The sequence below is a fragment of the Lontra canadensis genome, unplaced genomic scaffold, assembly GCF_010015895.1.
Source record: "Lontra canadensis isolate GAN:19392208 unplaced genomic scaffold, GSC_riverotter_1.0 scaffold1, whole genome shotgun sequence".
NCBI classification, from domain to species: Eukaryota; Metazoa; Chordata; class Mammalia; order Carnivora; family Mustelidae; genus Lontra; species Lontra canadensis.
Genome location: NW_022630995.1, coordinates 70,016,444 through 70,042,549, shown reverse-complemented (window position 1 = coordinate 70,042,549; position 26,106 = coordinate 70,016,444). Strand labels below are relative to the sequence as shown.

General features: G+C 43.2%; 1 protein-coding gene and 1 non-coding gene across 2 annotated transcripts in view; both read right to left on the bottom strand.

Annotated features, from left to right (window-relative positions):
* Positions 1-26,106, bottom strand: part of TBC1D9 (TBC1 domain family member 9) — a 120,857-nt gene that overhangs the window by 27,048 nt on the left and 67,703 nt on the right. The window contains exons 4-13 of the mRNA XM_032857195.1: positions 22,074-22,302; positions 21,386-21,647; positions 19,469-19,676; positions 14,087-14,293; positions 13,043-13,213; positions 11,999-12,149; positions 9,101-9,315; positions 6,563-6,680; positions 5,007-5,292; positions 4,378-4,507 (exon numbers count right to left, since the gene is read on the bottom strand). Coding sequence (XP_032713086.1) covers positions 4,378-4,507; positions 5,007-5,292; positions 6,563-6,680; positions 9,101-9,315; positions 11,999-12,149; positions 13,043-13,213; positions 14,087-14,293; positions 19,469-19,676; positions 21,386-21,647; positions 22,074-22,302 — 1,977 coding nt within the window. The remainder of the gene's footprint in view (positions 1-4,377; positions 4,508-5,006; positions 5,293-6,562; positions 6,681-9,100; positions 9,316-11,998; positions 12,150-13,042; positions 13,214-14,086; positions 14,294-19,468; positions 19,677-21,385; positions 21,648-22,073; positions 22,303-26,106) is intronic.
* On the bottom strand, positions 8,246-8,349 carry LOC116871665. The gene has a single exon (XR_004383474.1). It is a non-coding gene; the product is annotated as a U6 spliceosomal RNA (small nuclear RNA).

Below are 26,106 nucleotides of genomic sequence, written 5' to 3'. Positions count from 1 at the left end.
GATAAGATAACCACTTTTAACATCTTAAATGTTTTTTCAACAAATGGATAGACAAACAGTGTTTCTTGTATCTCCCGGGTTTCCCCCCTCTGACACAACTATAATACCTTCTTTGCTAGCCTATTCCTTCAGGTCTCCCCACTCCAATTTATTGCACGGGGAGCAGAACTAATGTCCTTGAAGAAAAACTCTCCTCAGCTTCCAAGGGGCTGTTCAGTGCCTTGCAAATCAATCAGTGGTTTCAAGACTCCCCACTTGCCAGCCTCTCCTGGACTAACTGACCTCATGACCATATGTACCCTTACAATTCCAGATCTGTTCTATCCAGACAAATCCCATGGGCTCTAGCTTTAATGTTAGAGAGCCACTTCCCAGCTGTGTGGTCTGGAAAAACTAACTCAATGTCTCTCAACTTCCATTTTCACCTTAAAAATGGATTACTATTGGGGCACCTGGGTGGCTCAGTGGGTTAAGCCTTCGGCTCAGGTCATGATCTCAGGGTCCTGGGATTGAGCCCCACATAAGGCTCTCTGCTCAGCAGGGAGCCTGTTTCCCCCTCTCTCTGCCTACCTCTCTGCCTACTTGTGATCTCTCTCTGTCACATAAATAAAAAAAATCTTTAATTAAAAAAAAATGGGTTACTATTTACTTGGTGGGGCTATCCGGGAAGCACCCAGCACCCTGCCCAAAGTAGGCTTTCAGTGAGAGATAACTTTTGTGGTTATCATTAATAAGCTCAACACACTATTTGGGACTTCCGTAAGTACATGTCCGGCACAAACGCCTCCTTGTGTTTTATTAGCCACATCCTTTCCCTGCTTTTCTCAGATTCGACCCACTGGGTTGGGTTGTCTGGAACATGAAGAAATTCCAGGGTGGTCGTGTGTCTGCTGTAAGGTTATTCATGTGCCCCTGTGCCTGTGAGGAGGGTCACCTTGGTCTATGGGTCAACCCCGAAGGCGGGGCGTTGTGTCTCACTTCTGTATAACTCTGACGACTGCAGAGCCTCACACATGGGGCCCACAAAGAATAACGCTACCTTTCAAACTGTACAATTCCTTCCAGGAGGGTCTCGGGAGAACTTAAAATGAGCAAGAATTTCTCCATGAGACATTTATGAATAAAGTTATCTCATCGGGAGAAATCTGATCCATACCTAACCAACCTCCAACCACCGGGGGAGTCCTTGACGAGACCTCAAAGCCGAAAGTACTTTCAGTGTTTTTCCTACTTTTCTGTCTTCCTAGCTGAGTATCCTGAAGCACGGGAATAAATGTACCACGTGCCTCAGAGGACTGGCGTCGTGCCTCAGTTCAAACCAGGTTATCAACAGCTTCCGCAACGAGTGGCCCCATTCTGCATGTAGGGCAGGGATTCTCAACCCTCACCGGGTACTGGGACCATCTGGGGAACTTCCAAAAAAGACTTATTTCTTAGGCCTCATGCCAAAGATATGGATTTAATAGGTCTGGAATGGAACTTGGGAATTCACTTGACTTTGAAAAAAAATGTGATTTTAATGCACAGGTGAGACTGAGAACCACCAATCTAATGGTTAGGAGGGAAAAAGAGAGATAAGCAAGGGTTTGTGGTGGTCTCTTTAGGATGAACTGTAAGGAACTGGGGAGCCATGAGAGACCCTATGAGCAATGTGGGGATGCGAAGTAGAGAAAAAAAAAAAACAGTCATTATGCATTCAAAGACCAGGTAATACAGGTGTTGTTATAAATAAAAGGGGTTTATCCAGGCAAAGGAAGGAAACTGCTGCTGTATCCTGTGACAGGATGTTTGGCAACCAAAGGGCCACCATTAGGGATCCGGAGAGGATGTAAGTGAAAACCAATCCTTGGTCTTCCCTCCATTCTCTTCTCTTTCCCTTAAAATTGGCTCAGTTGCTGACCTCAGCATGTTGTTGGCGTATCTGCTGTCAAGAATAAAGCTGAGTTTCCACATACTAAGATTTATGACTTTGGTCCAGAAATCTCTTAACAATTAAAGGTTCCAGGGGATGCCTTTAGAAAAACAACCCGCTGCTATGATAATAACCATTGCCTTTAATCACATGGGCTCTTTTTCTGGAAAAATAATCATCCACAATTTCCAACATGGTATTACCCAAAAGTGCTGAGGCAATGATGTTTCTTTATTGTATTATGATAATAACCAGTTCTGGAGAGACTGAAGTGAAATAGCCATCCTTAATCTCCACTGGTGGAAATACAAATTGGAATAACCTTTATAGAAATTGGACAGTGTACACTAGGAGCTTGGAAATAATTCATACTTTTTGATCTATTGCTATAGATCTATTCCTTAGAATGGACTCTAAGAAAATAATCAGAGATGTGATATTTGCAAACAAGTTTATCATAGAATATAGAATACAGAATATGTATCAAAATATAACATATATATATAATCATACCATATAAGTTTGCCATAAAATACTGAAAATTTGGAAGTAATCAAAATAAATGTCCAACAAAAGTGACCAGTTAAATAAATTTTGGTACTTCATTAAAACAGAATATTAATAATCTACTAAAATTATGGCTTTACAACTGAAGGAAAGAGCCCAGATGTCCATCAACAGATGAATGAGTAAAGAAGATGTGATGTGATATATATATATATATAGATAGATATAGATATAGATATCTATATATATATATATATATCATGGAATACTACTCAGCCATCAAAAATGAAATCTCGCCATTTGCAACAACGCAGATAGGACTAGAGAGTATTATGCTAAGTGAAATAAAGTCAGTCAGAGAAAGACAATTATCATACGATCTCACTGATATGCACAATTTAAGAAACAAGGCAGAGGATCATAGGGGAAGAGAGGGAAAAAAATGAAACAAGAAAAAACCAGAGACGAAGACAAGTCATAAGAGACTCTTAATCACAGGAAATGAACTGAGGGTTGCTGGAGGGAAGGGGGGTGAATGTATGGGGTAACTGGGTGACGGACACCGGGGAGGGCACGTGATGTAATGAGCACTGGGTATTATGTAAGACTGATGAATCACCAAACTCTGCCTCTGAAACTAATAATACTGTATTTAATTGAATTTAAATTTTTTAAAAATTATGGCTTTAATTAATATTTAATATATTAGAGAGTGTTCACGGTATGTTTTAAGTGAAAAATAGGATGTTTCACAGCACTTTTTAGTAGAAGCTTATTTTTTTCAATGTATTTTGCAAATACAGGAACATACTTGAAGGAAAATATGATATAGTTTATGGAATGAAGTTTATTCTTCCCCATTTTTCCACAGTTTCTACATTTTTAAAAATAAACATGCATTACTTTTAGGATTCTAAAAGATATAAAAAGTGTTTTGTTTCTAATATGTATCGTCAATGAAAATTTTTAAAAAAATAATAAATGATCAGTCTTGCCCCTTTTATGAGTAAAAGGACATATATTTCTGAAAAGATCTCTGAATCTATACCAATATTTTCAAAAGCCCCCAATTTTTTATTCTCTTTAAGAGAGGCTTTTTTTGACCTCAGCTTGTCCCTCACTCTTTCTCCCTTAATACAGGCTGTTCCTGGTTGGAATGCTGACAATTGTCCCACAGCTCCAAAACACCTGTGAGGGCCGAGTGTGCTCAGCAGAAGAGTCACACTCTTTCTTACTGATCATTTCTATAAAAGTTTTCCGAGCCAAGGATCAGGAAATGAAGAAATGATTAGCTGTTATGGACACTTGAGTCCTTGGGGCTCCATAGCACCAAATGCCACTGGGCACACAACACTGCCTCCTTCGCCCCTAGAAGCTCATTAGTTCTGAAAATCAGAACTAGATCCAGGGTCATTGTGAACCAGAAGGCCTCCTCCCCCACAGAGGCCAAGCAATTTTAGAGAAGCACGAGGACTCTTGTTCTTTTCTAGGATGGTACAGACTATTCCATGTGTCTTGGACTCAAGAGAATTGGCTTGTTTTCTTCAGAGAAGACCTACGTACTTGGCATGAGAACAGGAAGTGAATTGATGTGCACAGGTCAACCTCGCCATGCCTGCTCTCCACAGCCTTTCCGCAGTACGCCCAGAGATGAATCTGAGCTGCTACTTGGTCCGGCTTCAGGGTGGGCAAGGCAGAGGACCAGGTCAGAGCTTGTCATGCCATCTGCTCTACGGCCTGAGACCCAGCAGGAGTCCTAGGCTCCCATTCAGTTCCCATCTCTGGAGCTCAAAGCTGTCAGCTGGAAGGCAGCTGTTCACTTTGGCAATTGGTTCTCCGAAGGTGAAAGGAAGCAGGTATACCCGTAGTTAGCGATGGAAGTGGGTGCCACACATCCAGCAGAGTCCCACCCAGTACCCTGAGAGCACTGTGACACTCAGGCAGGAAACGAAACCCACCTCATAAGACGTTCTGATGAGTCTGAAGATGTCTACCTCAGGGTAGGGCTCCACGTCATCACTGAGCAGGGAGTGGAGGTGAGGGATGGGAGGCAGTGTGCTGTCTTTGTTGGTCACACTGTCTAAATACCTGAACAAAGAAATGAATCAGAAGTCACCAGAGGCTAGTTAGGAATTCTCCCATTACAGTTCTCTGCCTACGTTCTACAAACTCAGCATTTTAGAAAAGACTAGACTTTCCTTAAGAACAGAATGAAATTCTTCTGGAGACGCAGTGCATGAAAATAAATCCTCAGCCACAGACAAAAGTTGGTGCTCTGATTTCCATCAAGCCCATTAAGACTCAGGAAACCAAGGAGAAAGACAGAGGGTGAATTCTAAGAAGAAACCAGAAGTGGTTTTCAAAGCGAGGCTTTGGGGACACCTTGGTGGCTCAGTCGGTTCAGCTCCTGACTCGTGATTTTGGCTCAGGCCATGATCTCAGGGTCATGAGATCAAGCCCTGAGGCTCCGCATGGAGTCTGCCTGTCCCTCTTTCTCTGCTCCTCCCTCTGCTTGCGTAAGCTCTCTCTCTCAAATAAATAAAATCTTTTAAAAACAATAACAGCGAAGTGAGGCTTTGTCCGTTACCTTCCCAAAACGGTCATGGCCTCCCCGTCGTCCTTGCAACTCAACAGCTTGTCCACGTTCGCATCCAGCACAGCCAGGGCCAACTGGAATATCACCTTGATTCCTTCATAGAAGAAACAGTCCACGACCACAACTGCACTCTCAAAGGGCATCACGCTGAGAAACAGCGTGAGGAACCAAGACAGGGAGATGGTAGAAATCACGCCCAGGTCCTGCATGCAGTCATACAGCTGGGGGACATAGTCTCGTGCTAGTTCCTCGAAGACACCCTGGTCCACCAGTGCGCCTGCAGCAGGGGCGGGCACAAAAGGCCACGGGTGAACCCACCACACCGTCTTTTTGAGGGACCCCACCAATCGGCCTGGTTAAGACAGTTGAGCTCCTAGCTGCCGCTAAGACAACTTGACTCTTTCTCTTGACAGTTCTGCTGCTACCCTGACACTAGTTACTATGTTACTAGACCAAGGTGTCAACACACAGCGGTCAGCAGATTGGTTCTGGGTGCTTCTCCTTCCAGTTTTCCTGCCCTGCTTCCCTACCACAAAAGGGCAATAACACAACCATAAGGGTTGTTGGAAAAGTCAGTTTAGAAAGATCTCATTGTGTGGTTAGGCATGAAACATATAGGACTCCATTTCTTGGCAAACTTATTTAAAAAATAAGTAGCTTTTCTGGATGAACTATCCCCACATATGAGTTTTGTGGGGTTTTTCTCTTTGTTTGTTTGTTTGTTTGAATTCATGTTTTTAAAACTGAAAAGCATTCCAGCAGTGCCTGGCTGGCTTGGTCGGTAAATATGAGACTGCTGATCTCGGGGCTTTAAGCTCGAGGCCCACGTTGAATGTAGAGATTACTTAAAAAAGAAAAAAATTCTAAAAAAAAAAAAAAGCATTCCAGTTGTACATACACACTCATGATCAACTTACTGATATTTCTGGAGAATTTTCCCAGTGAATCGTATTAGTGTGAAAAGGCTTAGAAATGAGCACAAGAGGGAAGCATAAAGCATACACTTTACTACTAGCAATAAAAAGCTTGTCCTGCTGAAATGGAATGTCTAACACTCAAGAGGATTATAAGGAGTAAGAGCGATACTTTGTTTAAATGCTTACAGTCATGGTTTGCCTTGCAATGAAATCAGTTCTGAAAAATACTGCAGGAACTTAGTTTGGGGTACATTTTTATATGCCCTTTTTTTTTTTTTTTTTTTACATACTTCTGCTGTCCACAGATTCCATCCGCTTCATGAAAACATTTTTTGTCAAATCTGACGAGTTTGGTACAGTTCCCAGTGCCATAGTGACACCTACACTGAGTGTTTTCTACAATAATTTCTCCAACAGTGATATATGTATATTCTCTTGAGCTCCATGGGGCTCCTTTATGTACAATCCATATGAATTCAAGCCCCCTCATTCCCATTTTGGGAAACTGGAGTAGTCTGAAACTCTTTTGGCTAAGGGTGACTGGAAACGGTGTTCTAGCCCGTATCCTGGCTCTGGAAACATCTTCGCGATGAGACGTGGGTTAACATGTTAACCACCTCCCCAACATACCGACAACTCTGGTGTTGTAGTAATCAGGAAGCATGCGCTCACACAGAGCCACCAGCAGCCAGAAGGCTTCCTCCTCTTTGGCATAAAGCAGCAGCACGGATGTGACAATATTCATGGCCTGAAGGCATGAAAAAGGGTGTCATCAAATAGATTTTAAATACATCAAACACAGGTTAACATAAGAAATTTTGTGAACCTAAAAAATCACTGAGTTAGTCTCACAGGGCCAGCAAACTTTTTCAGCAGAAGGCCAGATAATTAACACCTAAAGGATCTGCAAGGTCCACACGCATATTCGTCTAAATTTTGTTTGGTTTTTATAATTTAGAGCCCCTTAAAAATGTACCAACCGTTAGTCCTTGAGCCTGCAACTCTTGAATCTTGATGAATACCAATACTTACCAAAGACTGAGCCCTGACACACAGGCAAGCCCTCATTCAAAACCTTTGCCTGAAGGCTATCTGACCAAGCCTTTAACCCGCTACAATCTCAGTGTTTCTAACCCTTCATTCACAAGATAAACATTTCCTTTTTAATCTTCCATAATGGTTCCTATAACCCAGTACGCATGGCCTGGAGGCTCTCCTCTGAGAACAATAAAACCTTTCAAATTTGGAGTCTTCACCCACTATTTTCATCTGGATAAAGACGGCAGAGATAAGTAACAGGGATTTAAATTCTAAAGTAACCCACTTTATTAAAAGATATGATCACCTAGCTCATAACCGCTCAGGGCTCAACTACTTTAATAGTCCTCTTAATTAAAAAGAGAAAGATCAAAGGATAAATATGATTTCTATAATTGCAGAGGCCAACTAACTCCTGGACTTCATTTTGATCTTTTACAAACCAGTAATTGTCCGTGGGACTTCTACAGTATAAATACCAAAAAAAAAAAAAGGATTTTTGGTCTAATAGGCTTTTTCTTTCTTGTAAGTCATAATATTTTCCCAAGTGAAATCATTAATAAAATTCTGCTTGAGAATTAACCTGCCGATTCTAGTACATGATCACGGTCACCGTTAGCTCCTTAGTCATTCAGTCAAGTTAAGTTTATAACAGGCTCTGGACGAAGTACTGGGAGATAGGAAAGGGGGTAATATAGTGGTGAAAAGTCTCACAGGACTTAAATGCTGACGTCAGAGAGACAGAATAAAGATGTAAAGGTTAATCAGTTTGGGGGTGTATTTAAGTTAAGTGCTATCAAAGAGATTAAATAAAGTGGTATAGAAAGACCTGTACTGTGTTTGTGTGTGTGTGTGCGTGCAGAGGAATTAAGCATCCTTTAGCATTTATCTATCTACCTATCTAGCTTTCCTTCTATTTTTGTGTTCAACATTTAGTAAAAAATATGTATTTATAATATATTATAAATATACTACAATATATTTATATAATTATATTATACCATATATAATATATATCATAATATATATCCATCTTTCTGGATTTGGGAGACGTCTGAGGTATTTGTCAACATAGTTGACAAATCGCTAGCTGTGATTTCACATTTTTTTTGAGTACAGTTGATTCAAGTCTCTACCTTATGCTACATTCATCAAAAGCGTCCTGACAGCTACACTGATACACGGCTATCACAGTATCAATGACTATATTCCTTATGCTGTGTCTTCTATTCCCATCACTTATGGACTCCATTACTGAAGGCCTATATTTCCCACTAAAATATGGAACGCTTCCCATATTCGCATGTCATCCTTGCACAGGGGTCATGCTAATCTCTGTATTGTTGCAATTTTGGTACCCGTGCTGCTGAAGCGAGCACAAGCCTGCTTTAGCTTTTAGCTGGATGGTCCAAGAAGGCCTCTCTGAATATGTGGTCTTTAAGTCTAGAGTCACAGGATCTTGGAGCTTCCCTAATTGTGGTGGATGTATTAGTACAAGAGATAATTTTAGCTGCTTTGGGGGCAACATTTTTTGAACACCAATTAAGCATTTATTTTAATGGGTATTAAAGTATAATCATAGCATATAAAAGTTACATTCTCAAGTATGTTCTTGCTTAGAAGGCAGGGCAGAAGCACCGTGGAATTCAGAATCCAGAATTACAGGCCAGGTGCTCAGGCACACTGTCTTTTACCTTCGGGAGGGAAGAGAGGCAGCTCGGAGAGTAATCAGAAGCACCTTGAAGGTCACCCAGATATGAGGTGGTGGATCCGGAAAGGGTGTTCTTGTCTCCCAGCTCCTCCGCTCAGTGCTGGGGTCTCAACCCAGGGAGATTTTGCTCCCCAGGGGCTATCTGGCAATGTTTAAGGGCAGTTTGGCTGTCCCAACTAGGGAGTTTGTGGAGAGAGGTTATTAAATGTGTTACTAAACAGGAATGTTATTAAACATCCTCCAAAGCATGGGACAACCCCGAACAAAGAATTACCCAGACCACAAGGTCTCTAGTGCCAAGGTCAAGAAACTTAGGTGCAGGGATGGTTCTGTTAACCATTCCTCTTACTGACTTTGCTGGTTAACAAACAGTCCGAAAAAAAAAAAGAAAAAAAATCTAAACCACCTGTGTCATTTACCTGGCAATATCCTATGTTAGGATTTCGAAAAGCATAAGCTGTTAAGACTCTCCTTAGAGCAGCAATGCCCATTTCATTCTGGAAAGCTGGGTGTTCTGGAAGGGAGCGGTGTAAATCCCTCTCAATCTCCTCTGTGGCAAGATTATACTTCCCCATGGACTTCTCCACTAGGTCTTCGTAGTACCCGGGATGCGTGGCCTTCTCATTGATGGCACCTAGGAAATACCCAACAGATACAACATCCAAAGGGGCGGGCCCTGCCCTCGGTCACAAACACAGCTGACCAAGTGAACCTTTTCGTGTTCCTTACCGCACAAAGGACACCTGTGAGATAACGACAGCCCGCGGATGAGGTGGGCTGTTGCAACCGCGGCCAGTTTGGTAAATTTACTTGCGGCCTGCTGCCCTCCTTCAGCTCCACCATAAGCCAAATTAGAGGTCCGCAAGCTAAACATCTGTGTTTCACAGAACTTGATGATCCAGTGGCTACTTTAGGGAAGAAGAGGAAGGAACGCAAGTAAACCAAAGCATCCTCGTCTCAGCCAGAGCAGTTTTGCTGGTATTTTACTAGGGTTCTCCTTAAGATTTCCCTTGAAAAACAAAGTTCTGCCTCCCCAAACAAGTTTGAAAACCAAACGCAAAAGCGTAACGTTTGAAGAGTTCAAACAGCCATACTGAGGAGTAGAGGAGGTGTTACAATGTATGCAAGGATTTTAGAGCTGCAGTGGGTGGTATGGGCATTCCTCACAGTGAGCACGTTACGGCTGGCAGTTTCTCAGGTGGTGGGGATGAGCATGGAGAAATGGGCTGAGAATCACTGGTTTGAGATATTTGCATTTTAAGATTCTTAAAGACAGAAAACACTGTACAAAAATACCCAAATCTAAATAGAACTTATGTAATTATAAATATATAGACAGACACAAATACACATATAACACACACACATGCATATTACACACACACACACACACTAAATGATAAGATAAACTGATCTGTATTTCACGGATTAGAAACTAGAACCCTTGGGCTGGCCTGGACCATGTCCATGACAGCCACCCAGAAGAGACAACCTTACCACTCACACTTACCCTGGAAAAGGGATTTGGGTTGACAGCAACTTAACACTGGCTTTTGCTTTGTTCTCAAGGGAGATATGCAAAGATATCGTATCTTCTGGCTGGCACTTTACTTCACTGGATGCACTGAGCCTGGTCCTGGTACAGTGACCCTAGAGTCTCAGGGAGCAGGACGGGACCCAGGCGGGGCTCCCAGACCAGGAGCTGCGCTCTGCCCATGGGTGAGCTGGCTTGCATCCTACCACACGTATCCTGCCCCCAGTGAGCTGGGTGGAAATACGAGCTGTAGGCTGCCCCACCCCTGGCCTCACATCGTCCATCACCGTTAAAGAAAATATACAGTCCAACTCTCTATGTGTCTCTACAACAGTGCTGTGTACTATTATGTACTATTTCTTGGCTTTCACTTTGAGTTTCATTTTCATCCAAAATGGGGCTGCAAGTAACTTCTAATTTGAATGAGGATGAAAACAAATTTTTCGTTTACTGAATCAGTGATCTGAATGAGTCTGTCAAGGTGACTAGCCCCCCAAACACAAGGAAGACGGAAGACAGGACAGTAAGGCTCTTCTTGGGTTGGGTTTGTAATCAGATATCATTTGACTCAAATTTGGATTTCTAGATGAGGAGCTAAGGCTCGTCTACTTAAGGAAAATAAGCCAGGTAAATGAGGCTAGAACAAGCTAGTTTTATATGAAACAGATAAAGCCAATTATTTTTTAGGATTCTACCCCCGCAACTGCTGAGATGTTAATACATCTCATCACAGGCAATTACCATTAATAGCTGTTTTTAGAAAGAGCTATGAGTTTGTTTGATTGGTTTTATAAAAAGGCTTTCCTATAAGTGTGGCAACTATTCTTTTAATTTTGAAGTCGTTTAAAATAAAAGGTTTTGATAACAGCACTTGTGTTGGACCATCTTAGGTTCAAATAAAAATATTCACATAAGTTTATCTAACATGATTATATTCCAGGCCTCTAGTCAGTAAAGCAATTGACTTACAAAGATTGGTGACAAAACAAAAAAATTCCCTGGACGTTCATGACAGAACAGACCCCTGGGACACACTGGACGCTTTGGGCCAGGAGGCAGGCGTGCTGGGGCTAGCCTGAAGAACCTACAGTCTGAAGCAGGACTCAAATGTCTGACCCCACAGGGCTCTGCTGGGGCTGTGCACCAGTGAAGGCGGCCACATTCTTCCCACCGCTCCTTGACACGCCCCCGTCCATCCTTCCTGGTGTCTCCAGCTTGGAGTGTACGTGTGGTCTAAGCCCCCAGTTCTAGTGCACATTCTGGCCTCTCTTTCACATCTCCAAGTGACAACCACCAAATTTAGGAGATGGAAAACACCAAGGACGAGGCTTTCTCATTCCTCCCTCTCCCTGCTTCAGTGGGGCTCTGACCACGTGCCGCCCTTAAACATTCTCAATGAGATATATTCTCGTCATGTGTTCTCATCAATGGACACAGCCAGGAAAAGGCAAAAACAAAACCCCCCCCCAAAAAAAAACCCCCAACAACAACAAACTCCTCAAATCACAAAGAATTATACGCTTTCCCATAGGTTCTCTTTTCTCCTGTGTAGTGTTAGTGAAGGGGTGGAAGAGGTCACGCAGACTTGGGGGATGATGGCTTCCATATCTGGACAGTTGTATATGTGTTCTGTGTTTTCACACTTGGGGCAGGAAAGGCTATTTAGTGCTGAAAGGCAGTGCTGCATTTTCGAAAGAGCCCAGATGCATGACGGGAGGCAGAAAAGGAGCGCTGAGGTCCCGCCCACCCCAAGGTCAGGGCCCCCAGCCCAAGCCCGCTGTACCTGACAGCAGCAGCCAGAGCTCTCCCCGCATGCTCTCCGGTATACCCTTCAACACCAGCTCCCGCGTTTTTTCTGTGCGATACATGCAGATCCCTTGTCCGTACTCAGCAAAGTGAATTTTCCAAGCTTGCTCCTTCAAAAACTCTTTGGCCTGAAAGGAATAAGTGAAACATTACTACGTCCCCAAGTACTTTGAGGATGGAAAGGGGAAGTTGGGCAGAAAGGCAGCATATCTCCCCTACTGAATAGAGTTGTTATGTTCTGGACAGAGCTCTGGGGAACAAAGAACTCAGATTTTCCGCAGTCCTTCCTTCATTTGACATGTGAACCTAATTTGAAGGCTGGGGTTCTCCTTTGAAGCTTTCTGGCCCTGAATCAGAATTCCATTTACCTGAAATGGGTCAGTAGAACGTGAATTTATGGCTTTATGTAGTGAAAATGACTTGGTGTTTTTTTTCAAATGTGCACTGAGAAATTATGTACTTACTTGTTAGCTGACTCGAACAATAGCTAAAAACAAGACAAAAGCCCACATGGAGCCCTGCATCAGCAGGGAGTCTGCTTCTCCCTCTCTACCTGCCTCTCCCCCAGCTCATGGTCTCTCTCAAATAAATAAATAAAATCTTTGATAAGAAAAAAAAAGACAAAATGTCACCTGTACGCTGTATAACTCATTTCCTTCTGTGAAGCCATTCTAAAATCCAATGAGAGATTTAGATAAAAGTCTATTTTGCTTATAGGAAAATATTTATTTACACAGATATTTATGAGTTAACTTTGATTAAAAAACCTTTTTAAATGTTATTGTTCTAGGGGGACCTGGGTGGCTCAGCCGTTAAGTGTCTGACTTCAGCTCTGGTCATGATCCCGGGGTCCTGGGATCAAACCCCGCATTGGGCTCCCTGCTGCTTGGGGGAGCCTGCTTCTCCCTCTCCCACTCCCCCTGCTGTGTTCCCTCTCTCACTGTCTCTCTCTATCCAATAAGATAAATCAATCACTGTGATTGTTCTAATAAATTTTCAGGCAAGAGCAGGAGACACCCACCAGTTTCGGGTTGAATTCCTCTGGGGACCGCCGCCGGTACATGGTCATCAGGGTCTGTGTGGCCGTGGGGACACTGTTGCCATTCAGATTAAACTGGCGCTCTCCGTCGGCATCAGAGCTCGTGCTTCTCTGGGGACTGGAGGAGACGAGGCTGCTAGGCCGAGAACATACCTGCCGACACACAGAGGAACAGACGCTGAAACAGCACAGGCCACACAACCCACTTCTTCAGTGTCCTCTGCACAGATCCAGTAGCTGCATCATGGTGCCCAACAGGTCTCTCACTACGTGAAAACACAGGAGGAAGGCAGAAAGCCAGTGCTTTGGCGGAGATGAGATAGGTGTGCTGGTCCTAGGCCATGAAACCGCAATGCTCGAAACAGGTCTCCTCTTATTTTGGATGCATTTTTGCAGCAAACTGGTTGGCCGTTAGTTTCTGATTAGCATGCAGGGAAACATGACACAGCTGAATCAGCTGCTTATGGGGCCGCCTCCTCATGCCCGCTCTAGTTTCTGACGCCCCCATGAGCTTGGACCAGATGGACTGGGGAGGGCTTGGTCCCTGTGAGGTCACCATCTTTACAGTACATTTCAGCTGCCAGTAATTGCTCTGTCATTTGTGCTGGACACCTATCTTCCCAGACTCTGACTTCCCTGGATGTTGCCCAGGGCCTAATTCGAAAGGAACACAATATGTATTTGATCATAATAAAGTCATCATCATGATGTTGCATCTCAGATTCGAGACTACAGTGACCTCTGTACACTCCCAACAATGTCACTATGTGGAAATATTGCATAAACAGGACCAATTACTTAGTAATTTCTTCAGCTATGAGATACGGTTAGACCAGATGATCTACAGGGCTCTGTCCAGCTCTGTGATCCCAAAGACAAACTCCAGAGCTGAGACGCTGCTCTGGGCATCAGGGTAAGTGCCTTATCTTAGCACAGCTTGAGGATCCAACAGAATGGACAAGGAGAGCCCACTCTCAGGCAGAGCACTAGGACGAATGCAAACACCCTCAGGCAGATCCCACAGACCTCATCATCTGAGCTGTTGTAGCTGCCTGCAAACTCCTTGTCGGAGTATATTTTGGAGGTCGTCTGCTGCAGGAAATCCGAGATCCTCTGCACTAGAAAGTCTCTATCTTTCAAATTGGCAAACAGGAAGGTCATCCTGTTCCTGGTGCTGATGGATAAAGGACTGGGGAGTACGCTGGAGCTGTCTGCCTTTTCCACAATTGTCACCTGAAAGAAACGTGAAACAAAGAGCATTGTTTTCCAGGGATCACAGCAGCCTCTGAGCAGCACCAAACAAGGAACGCAATACTTCTATGTTCTGTAAGAAACACCCCCTCTTACTGAGGCAAAGATGAGACACTCTGCCTCTGCTCCAGTAAAATAGAATTGCTCCTAACAACTCAAATTGGAGTTCATATCAGAAGCTGGAATTATCGTGCTGGTCTTTCTAAATCAGCAATTCTACCTCGAGAGGGATTTTGTTCCCCCGGAGACATCTGGCAACATCTAGAGGCGTTTCTGGTTGTCAGAAGTGGAGGGGACCAGCAGCATCCAGTAGGTGGAGGCCAGGGATGTCGCTGGCCAGCGTTCAGTGCAGAACAGCTGACCCCCAACAGAGTCTGGCCCACGATGTCAACAGGGCTAAGGTTCAGAAAACTCCTTGTGAAGAAACTCCCTGATTTTCATCAACATTGCACGAGTCCTAAGGGAGAGACTCCTCACTGCCCCATCATGCCTAAGAGAAGCAACCAGTGATACTCGTGCCTTTTTACCAAGCTTCATGTTGGGATGGTTTTCAAAACCTCACCCATCTTTCAAACGTCTCCTTCGAACTCCAGGGCTTTGCAACCTCTCCTCCTACCACCTGATCGTTTTAAAGGCTCCATTCGAAACAGACAGGAGGTAAACAGCTTAATCCCACGCCCACCGGCACTGGCGGACCGTGTGCGCATGCGTGTGGTGAAGTAAATCGACCACATGAGGAAATGAGCAAGAAAGAAGCATGTATGTTCTAGCTCTGAACTGAAGACATGCAGTTGGGGCTTTAGAATAGGATTTTCATCAACTAGAAACCAGGGTAAATGCATGAAAATATTTTTCTTTACCACAGTAGGGGGAAAAAAAAAAAATCTCAAGGCCAGCCCTAGATAAATGGTTTACTTGCAGCAGCCCTGACTAGATCCTTGAAGTTCAGTTTCTCTTCCCCTCTTCATTTCCATCTGTAAGCAGTCTGGACAGGTTCAACTCTACTTCATTAACATTTTCATGTAAAATACATTTTCTCCAAAGCAGAATTTTAAAAATCCTTTTCCCCTTCAAGGCAAGAAACCTGTTGGAGTTGCCCAAAAAGTTGAATGGCCCCAAGTGTAAAATGGGGACAACTGGGATCCACAGAGGGAAAACTGCAGGATCTGATGTCTACTCTAAGACTTTATCAATACATATAGCCATACATACACACACACACACACACACACACACACACACACACACACATTCTTTTAAAAATGATTTTATTTATTTGAAAGAGAAAGAGTGAGTGGGAGGGAGAGAAAGTCTGAGGGAGACTCTGCGCTAAGCACAGAGCCTGACATGGGGCTTGATCCCACGACCCCAAGACCATGACTTAAGCTAAAACCAAGACTTGGATGCTTAATCAACTGAGCCACCCAGGTGCCCCTATATTTATATACTTTTAAAGGAATGTATTGAGGTATTTGGAGTTGTACATAGAAGTGGGGTTTTTTCCTAATGCAAAAGCTGGAGAAATGGCAAAAAAATTTATCATGAATTTTCCCATGGCACTTAAAACATGCTAAACAATACCTATTTTTAAAAGACCTATGAAAACTCCTTTTTTTACAACATTTTTTAAAAAAATTTTTTTGGTCACCAGATGTCTCAGACCAAATGACAAATGTCAAGGGAACTAAAGGCTCAAGTTTCACACCCAAAACCCAGAGAGCGATGTGGATCTTGATGAGGTCAAAGTAAAAGTCCTTTAGCTAGATCACAAATACAAAAACCACCCAAAAGCTCCTACATAAAACACGAATGCTCATTTGCACTACAAAATAATTTTTGCCGACAGATTATTTCTGGTAGAATCCGATCCCATAAGCTCAGTGACACCAGCAAAGGGTAACAGCCACATTTGAGTATTCTAGTTTAATGAGGCACATTTCATTACCAACTTGGGTTATAAAAATAGACTGGAATTTAGGCAAAGCTTTATGTTTCATATGTAATATTTGCAAGGTAATTTATGATTTTTAGAAAAAGAGAGATTTCATCTGGAATCTCTATCTAAAGAAGAACCTGATCTGTTCACTTTATCTCCCTGCTTTGCAATTTCTTCAAAATCTGTAGTAACGTGATTCTGTGTCTATTTGATCTACCTTAAGTCTATCTGTGGAATATACATGAACAATCTCCAGTCAATATTTTAGTTTAGGTTGTAAAAAATTAAATGAAACAACAATTCCTAGTTTATATCACCCTAAAGTAGCCATTTCAAGTAGGATGTTGCCAGGAAGGCTGCTGCTCATCAATCAGCTTAACTGGGGTCTAAAAGGTACCCAGTTCACGGAGAGATGCCTCTCTGCTCAGACAGACCCTATGTCGGGGGCAGGGCGGGGAGAGGGGGGAGAGGAAGGAGGCCACCCCGTCGCTTTTCTGTCATTAAGGTAACATAAATGTTGTAAAAGGTACACTGAGTCCTTTGCTTCCTCCATTAGTTGGGATTAGGGAATCTGTCATCCGTCTTGGAGATCCATCAGGTTAAGGGAAGCCCACTGCTGCCTTCTTTAAAGTTGCATCCACCAACCATTTCTTTATTTCTCGATGCTACTACTTCCACTCTTGTTCCTCCTCTGATTTATCCTGAAATACAACCGAATGATCTCTGCTCTACCAGCTGTTAGGGAAAACAAGCAAGCCAGAAACGGGCTGAGAATATCAACCCCCATTCTCCCAGTTGCCCTGAACTCTCACTATCATACTGGATCCGGCACTGAAAGGTGAAGAGCGGTGAACAGGAGAGCGGACAGCAGACATCCCGACCCCTCCCCACTCCTTATCTCCCTTCGGATCAACAGTGATGACTCGCTCCATCCACCAGCACAGAGCCTTCATCCTGGAACTGGTAGCCCTAGCTGTTGCAGGTAATTTGCTTTGGGGTCGTATGTGATGGAAGAAAACTAGAAATGAAGAAAATTAAGTTTGGCAACAGTCTATGGCAAAGAAGGTCCATTTGCTGGCAAAAGTTATGAAATCCATTCCAGAGCCAAATGCAGTACTTGCCGAATTATCCGCCTCAAAACTGACCCCCACCACGTATCTCCTCAATGTCACAACACCAGTTAGCTCATCTTAGAAGAAGTGGAACCAGATTTGTCAACTGCCTACGTTTTGCATTCTTTTGGACCCACCCACTCAGCTTCTAGGAACTTATAATTCATACTTGAAGCAAAAATCATACATATAACTGGAAGAAAACTAAAAACAATGCACAGGTCTAACCACAAGTAACTAAAATAAATTTTATAGATCTAGCTAATAGAATTAGAGGCAGTCATTTAAAATGGTACTATCAAAGAGCATTGAATGATATAGGGGAAAGTTTAATATACACTCAGTGTTGGGGGAAATAAGCAAAAACTAAAAATTCACTATGTTTTATAGCTAAAGAATATAAATGACCTACACAGCCAAGTATAGAAAAAGCCTGGGAAAGCTGTACAGCTGAATAATGGGCTATCTGACCGGTGGGACTAGGGATGTATTTTATTTTCCTTTGATTTGTACTTTCACAAATTTTCTGTGGTAATGGTGAATTATTAAACAAAAGAAAATAACAACAACAATAAGAAAAAAACCAAAAAATCTGTTTATATAAATGTTCTCTCTGAAATAGAAAAGAAGGCAGAGGGATACTTGAATCCTTTACGCTACGGAATCTTAACCAAGGGTCAATCTTAATTACATAATCAAAGTTTCTAACCACCCTTCACTTCTAGAAAAGGACCAGGGCAGGTTAAAGTGGTCCCTGGGACTAGAAGCTGTAGGACTTCCAGCCCCCAGCAGCCTAACCTGGAGCTCCTTCTCAACTCTGAACCTCAAGGCAAGGTCTCCGTTTAAGTCCCAGAACCACCAAGCACCGTGGAGATCGGACAGAAGCCACCTCCTCCCCTGAAACAGTAAGAATGTGGAGAGAGTAAGAATGTACAATGTCTTCATTGTGCAGGAGGATAGGCCTGGGACTTTATTAAATTACAGATTCCAGAATTTGCAGGTCGGGCTCAGGAGCCTGCTTCTATGGCCAGCAGCCCCGTGGTTCTCTTGCTGGTAACTGGCAGACCCAAGCTAACGCCTGGCTTTCTGATTCACAATCTAGACTGTTCTCTTGTGACTAAGGCTCTCTGGCTGTGGGCAGGTATAGTAACTACATTTTCTCGATTTTGTATTTGAGGCTTTGATACCCCGGGCCTTGCGGACCCTGGCAGGGCCACCTTCCCAAAGTTGGCCAACTCCTAGAGATAATAAAGGACTCACCCGGGAGCACGACAATCCTATGCAAACCAAGTGTGCAGAGCCCCCCACACTGCCTCCACCGCCTTTAATCCAGCTCTCACGATCAGGGTCAATGACTCTTGTTCTAGTCACCCTGGGGGCAGGGGCAGATCTCAGATAGCTATGGATGGCCCCTATGCCCCAGAGCCTGCTGAAATTATTCCAGCAAGCCCATTCTAAACCTGCTTACCCTCCCTCGCCTGTTTCTTCCCATAGAAATCACATTAAAGGCCCTTGCCCCCATTTCTCGACTCCCTCTGCCTATGGACCAACCGTGGTGCTTCCCCAGTGGGTCCCCACAGCCTCTCCCAGAAGGATGGTGAGTACAACAAGCTCTTTCCAGTGGCAGCCACCTCCTGATGTGTTGGCCTCACCACACCTGAATAACAGTAAAATCTCCATTTTAAAACTCTAGGCTGGAGGCGCTTGGGTGGCTCAGCATGATCCCGGGGTCCTGTCCTGGGATCGAGTCTCGCATCAGGCTCCCTGCTCAGTGGGGAGTCTGCTTCTCCCTCTTCCCTTGTCCCTCCCCACTACTGATGCTCCCTCTTGCGCTCTCCCTCTCTCTCAAATAAAGAAATAAAATCTTAAAAAAGCCCAAAAAACTCCAGGCTGCCTTTTCTAGGAAGAAAAGTTCTTTCAAGTCACCAACAGCAATGACAACACACAAAAGGAAGCGTCCGGGGCCACCAAAGAATTACAAACATTCACCTAAGGTTTAAAAAAAAAAAAAAAAAAAAAAGGCGAAATGCTGGTAAAAACATCTGTGGTTCACACAGAAAAGTATTACCAACGAAACACTTAGGAGATCCACTTTCACCCGACACACACCTCACGGAGTGGGATGATGAGGCTACACACGTTCTCCCCCTTGCTGGTGAAGCAGATGTAATTCGTGGACACAAACATCTGCCCCAAAATGTGCATTTTGTTGAATGGAGTCCAGAGGGTGCAGTCCGTGTGGCCGTCCAGTTTTTCATCTTTGGGCAGCCGGAAGAGCGCACGGTACCTCTCACTCTTTGCCCTGGCATCGAGATCGCTGGAAGGCAAGAACAGCATCACCTCGCACGAGAGAAACGTTTCAGTGGCGTCTGAAGGATGCAGCGGGGATGTCTCGCAGCCCAGCTCTCCGCTTCTCCACCCTGTCACTCACCCCCACTTCTTGGCTTTCTACTGGAGCTAACCCCAACCTGTGACCCAGAAGCACAATAGAATTACTTTAATCTATGTAGGTCCCGTGGGCAGTCATTTTACAATCAGTATCTGTAAATGTTGAAGACATCTGTGGAGGACTAGGCCTGGATAGGAAATCCACTGTTCTTCTACAGGAATGTGGTAATTTCTAAAGAGGTTATTACATTCAGACGTCTCCAGAGCCACTTTTGGGGCCTTAACTCTTAAGAAAGACCTAAGGAGAGTGTAAACAAGCCTCATGAATCTCCTGGCTATCACGGTCTGCCCTAAAAAGACAACAAAACTGCCTGAAACACAGGAACAACCCACCTCTTGTCCCTTTGAGTTTCCAACCTCAGCTCAGTTTTTCTCCCCTTTTTCCTGTTTATCAAGTCAGTTGTTCAAACCTCTCAAGCTTCTATGCCACCTCAGCCGCTGGGTGGGAGAGTCTCTGGCTTCCCACAACAAAGCCAGGCTCCCCCCGCCCCGCCTCTGGTGCCCTCCCTTTTACCGCCAATTTGCTTCCATCCTCACCTGCTCTTACTTCCTTTCCATTGCAGAGGGAGAGGTATGAGCACACACAATTTTCTCCACGCCCCATTGGATGTCACTCCTAAAATGACTGGTTTTCTTATAGCTTTAGCTCTGTGCCCCCTCCTTCCCTGCACCTACCTTCACCACAAGCCCTTCCCCTTCTGTCCTATATTCGAATCTTCTGCATCCTAAGAAGAGCAATCCTTCCTCCTTTAGCACTGAATCTCTTGAATGACCAGTCTACTCCTGCCTAATGCCCATTGCTTGCCTTTCATTTGTGATTCAGTCCACTGCAGTAACATCCTTCACCCTCAAACACGACACTGAAACACGCCTCAGAGCAGCAGACATCTTCAGCGCAGTGATCTCTTGTCAGGTTCCAATACCAGCTGAACGCCAGGGATTTCCAGTTCCATCTACGCTATGGCATAGCCCTCGTACGTGCTCTCCCTCTCTCACTCCCCATCTCAGTTCCAGACAATTCCATGCATACACTCCCACTTGAGAGCCTCAACTTTTCCTTCGCCCTCTCTCTAGCTCCACTCCCACATCCAGACTTCCAGGCTTTTCTGCAGCCTCTCCTCATCACATGCCTCAACACTCTCCAGACATTGATGGACTTAATCCCCTCTGGCCTTTTCCCCTGTGATCCCTGCATCGTGTTATTGCCTCTGCCTGAAATATCCATCTGACTGAAACTGTATGGGTGACTTCTACTACCCTGGAGAGACCACTCCAAGCAGCATCCTGTGAGGGCTTTACCCACCACCCTGCCCCATCTCCCCCCAGCACCCTGCCCACGGGCACCCCGCCCATAGGCACCCCGCCCCCAGGACCAGAAGAGTTCCCGTCACTTTGTGTCAGAGCTGGCTGTGTCTGCCTCACTCATTGACCTTTGAGTGCTTCAGACAGTTTTTTTCAGTTCTGCATCTATACCCAGAAAACTGTTCAGACCCCTTGCAATGGTTCAGAAAAGGTTACATTTCACAGAAGAATGTAAGAGTCTCTTGTTTCTGAAGCATTTAAGACTTTGTCACCTACCGTTTCAGGGCTGACACTTTTTTAGGAGACTTCTTTTTCAGTTTGGGCAGGGATCTGTCCTGTTCAAATCCCTCATTGTCTAAGAGTTGCCTCATGGCTATGTTCGCCAGCTGCTCCATTAACTTGAAGGTCTCATTGATGTTGAGAAAGACGGAGAAGAAATGTTCACTGGACCTCGTGCTCACTTTGATCACATCAGGCAGGAGCAGTGTGGCGCTCTTCTCCAGCTGTGTGATGTCCACCCACCGGATCACCAGCTTGGCTGGGCACAGGGAACAAACTTGTCAGCACCTGGCTCCTTAAAATCCCCAAAGGATCCTTCAGTCTCACCACCCAGCCCTCCATCTCGCTGAACTCCTCTGAGTTTGCATGTGCCATATTTGTTACTGTTTGGTTTGTTTGAGAGACAAATTCAGACCCCATAAATTCTGAAGTCATCCTTATTATGGACTGAAGTCCGTGTCAACAATGTTTATTACAGCTTTGGGGACTCTCTATTATTTAATAAACTTTTTTTTTTTTTTTTTTTAATAATGAGAATAGACTTCACTTGTTACATAGTTAAAACACAGTGTAGACTGAGTCATCATTACAAATCTATTTGGGGCCTTCTGATGTGGTTTACAAGTTTGGGGCAACACCTCAGCAGACTTTCCCAAGCTTCCCTCTGACGTTCTAGACAGCTCACCTTCCCTTCCCATAAGGAAAGAATAAAAGCAAAGGTGGTTAATACTGAGGTACATCCAGCCCTGGCGGGGGACCTTCCCCTTCCAGTAGCTGCAAGAGTAATAGTTGACGAGTTTCTCTTCCTCGGGCATCCCGAACAGCCTGTGGAATTTCACAATGGCTTCTTTGAACTTCTCCGTGTCATCATCTTCCTTCACGTCGTTGATCTTGTTATACTCTGCAATGATGCCCTGGAGCAAGGAGAAAATGAAGCACACAAGTATTAACAAGACTAGGGCTGCATTTTTTCTGCATGCTATAAATATTGGAAAGAAAAAAAAAACAATTACTCATGCTAGAATATTTTTTAATTGATTATTTTTCAAAGGTAGCCCCCCAATTCTAAGCCCATTACCGGGAAGCACTTGTGTACTAAAAGATCTTCAAATAAAAATATCGATTTGATTATCTGTTTATGGGTGTTAATCATTTTAAGAGGGTCACTTAGAATGAAGCCCATGGTCTTAGTCTACAAATGAGGAGATAAAAATTTTTGCAAATTCTACTGCTTTCCTAGCTCATCATGATAAAGTCACCCCAAAGGTCAGTTTCTGCTTTTCTCAAGATTACTACTTCATTAAGAGAACAGAGAGGACTGGCTTTCACGGAGACCAGGGGAGATCCATTTGGAACTGAGGCTAATCTGGGCGTGAGCAGGCTTTGGGAGTGTGCTGTGTTAGGGAACTTCAGACAACCATGAGGGGGCACGAGGGCACTAGACCTCTGGGTGGGGAGAAGAAGCCACTTCAGAAGAAGGATGTACAAACCTTTCCCAGTTGGCAAATATACCTACAGCCCACGTGACATTTCAAATTATCAATGCCTTTAGAGAGGTATTTAAAATACATATATATTATATATATATTATATAAATTATATATATATGAAATAAGTGAATAAATAAAAGTGAAATAAATAAATAAATAAATAAAATAAAAGTAGCAGTTGGGTTTCTAGGCAACCCCAATAACCTATCAACTTAGAGTAAGCCTGGACACCCTCAGGTGGGATAATACCTGTTCCCCTAGACCACTTAGCAGGGCTCTGACCTGAAGTCAGAATAAGAGCATTAGAAGGGAGTGATGTATAACAAACCAAATGATGGCCATATTTTAAGTGGACAAACATTCAAATTGCATTATCCCAGATCTACTAAATACCAGGCTTCTAGAATGTTCATCTAAATTTTAAAAACAATATGTCTCTAATATGAGAGGATTTATGAGGCTGTAGAACTGAGAAACAACACTGGAACACTCCAAGGCCTAGTATATAATATCAATAGGCTGGGTCTTGCCAACCAACTTCAACAGTAAAGGTAAGAGTCCCCCTAAGGTTCACTTCCCAACTTCACCACCTTTAAGAAGAGAGAGGATCCAGTAGGCAGAACCTCTCCCTAGTTTGCTTATAATTTTTGTAGCCAAGTGGACCAGCTGATGGAGCAAAGGGAAGAAACATCTCCCTCTTCTACGTTCTACAGGTACTACATCACATAAAACAGGTTTTCCTGATTCCAGGCAACAGCTCCACATAACTGAAAAATCACTACCATCAAAATATTTGGGATGCCCAATACAAATTCAAATACACAAAGGACAATGACACGGAATTCACAAAAAGGAAAATTAACTTAGCGAACATGAAAAAATGTTCAACCTTATAATCAAAGACAGAAAATTCAAACAGTAAGAGCCCAACTTTTACCTATTAAATCTGGGAAACCGTTTAAACAACCAGAATACTGAAAAGTGAGCAATGATGTAATTGCACAGGGATTCTAATATACTGACAACCTCTACTAAGGGCCACTAAAAAGGTGTAAACTTAATAATCAACGTTTTATAATCTGTAATCTATTCCAAAGGAATGAAACAAAAACTCCAGAAGAACTTATATGAACAAGTGTTCACCGTATGCTATTACTGTTTGTGCCTACCCCAACTGGTCTAGAATCTAAGGAGACTTCTAGAAAGAGAGCAATGGTATAGTCAATAGTGGGATGATGTTACATTATTAAAATAACAACGAAAAATTATGTAACAATAACAACGAAAAATTATGTAACAATACCAGTTGAGACAAAGACGTGATATAAAATTATATGCACAGTAAGACTATTACGATAAAATGCACTCAAGAAATCTAGAAATAAATACACAAAATATTATCTATGGGTTTGAGTTATGGTTGCCTCTGCAGTTAATTATTACATTTATAATTTATAAAAGTTAATTAAATCTCAAAACAAATACATTTGTTGGTTCCCTTCATGATTGGACAACTGGGAATGCTTAAAGCATTCATTTGCACATGAATGACGTTCTTTCACACATAATTGCATTAATAGCAATTCCTTCCTCATAATTGGTTTCAGGGGAATTAAATGTGACATTTTTGGTGTAATAAAAACAGTGAGAAGAACAGCTATTTGACATAATTGGTCTTTGTTTTATTTTCTGTTTTTTGTGTGTGTTTGTTTTTGTTTTCCTCCTGGCTATTGTCACTTCTAAGTAATTTGTTTCTATTATCCAAACACAGACCACCTGCGGGAGGACTAGCAAGACCTCACTGAGGACCTCAGAAGTGCCTCCTGCATGGGGAAGAGGCCTGATGACCGTCCCCACACCAGTCAGCTGCCCCCTGCGACACGGTCAGAGGAAGAACCTCACACTCTGTTTCCATTACTTCCCAGAAATTCAGACATGTGACTCAGAAATGAAATGAAGAAGTTATAAAAATCAGAAGGGTTTTATCAATAAAACAACTCTCAGATATTCGAGAATATTTTTGTGTTTGGAAACTCCTACATCCTCCTAGCTTCAAACTGACCCTTTCCAGCATCTTCCAGGCTCCCATTTTCACCCTCTTCACTATCTGTCTGGTTTCGTTAATCATGACCATGGAGTAGAAACTGAAATCAGCCATCCTGAAGCCGTGAAAAATACCCATCTTGAGGGGCGTGGGGGAAAGGGAAGAGGGTGATATGTTACATGTGCTTTTGTGCTGTTCAACCCTCCCTAATTTTACGTGGTCCAGTTAAAATTCAGTTCACTCCCTCAAAAATAGCAGACCCTAAAAAGCAATGATATTCCACTTTTTTTTCTGATTACAAAACTACTACTTGAGGGGCGCCTGGGTGGCTCAGTGGGTTAAAGCCTCTGCCTTCAGCTCAGGTCATGATCTCTGGGTCCTGGGATCGAGCCCCGCATCTGGCTCTCTGCTTAGTGGGGAGCCTGCTTCCCTCTCTCTCTCTGCCTGCCTCTCTGCTACTTGTGATCTCTGTCAAATAAATAAATATACTCTTTAAAACTACTACTTGTTCGTGTAAAAGTTTAGTGAAAGAGAAGAAATCAGGTAGAAATTCGCCATCCTGTATAATTTTAATGAGAGATGAACTATCAGATCACTTCCTAGAATTCTTCCTTAATCCAGGTATAAAGAAAGGCTTTCTAACAATGACTAAAAATCTGGAAAGAATTTCTAATTTTGACTAAATAAAACATTTACATGTTCCATGGCAAAAACTATCATGAGCAAACTTAGGGAAAATATCTGTGGTATATATCACCAACAATAGGCTGGTGGCCGGGCGCCTAGCTGGCTCAGTTGGTTAAGCTACTGCCTTCAGCTCAGGTCATGATCCCGGAGTCCCCAGATCAGGCTCCCATCTCTGCGGGGAGTCTGCTTCTCCCTCTGACCTTCTCCCCTCTCAGCTCTCTCTCACTCTCTCTCAAATAAATAAAATCTTTTTTTAAAAAAGGCTAATGGCCTTTATATAAAAGAACTTAAAAATTAAGAAAAATAAGACCAAAATCCCATAGAAAAATAGGTGAAAGACATGAGTGGGCATTCTACAGAGATATAAAAATGGCCCATTAAGGATTTAAAAAGATATTCAACTTCATTCATAAGTGAGATAAATGCAAATTAAAATAACACTAAAATATTTCCCCCCATCAGATTGGCAAAAACTCAAAAGCCTGATAATCTACTTT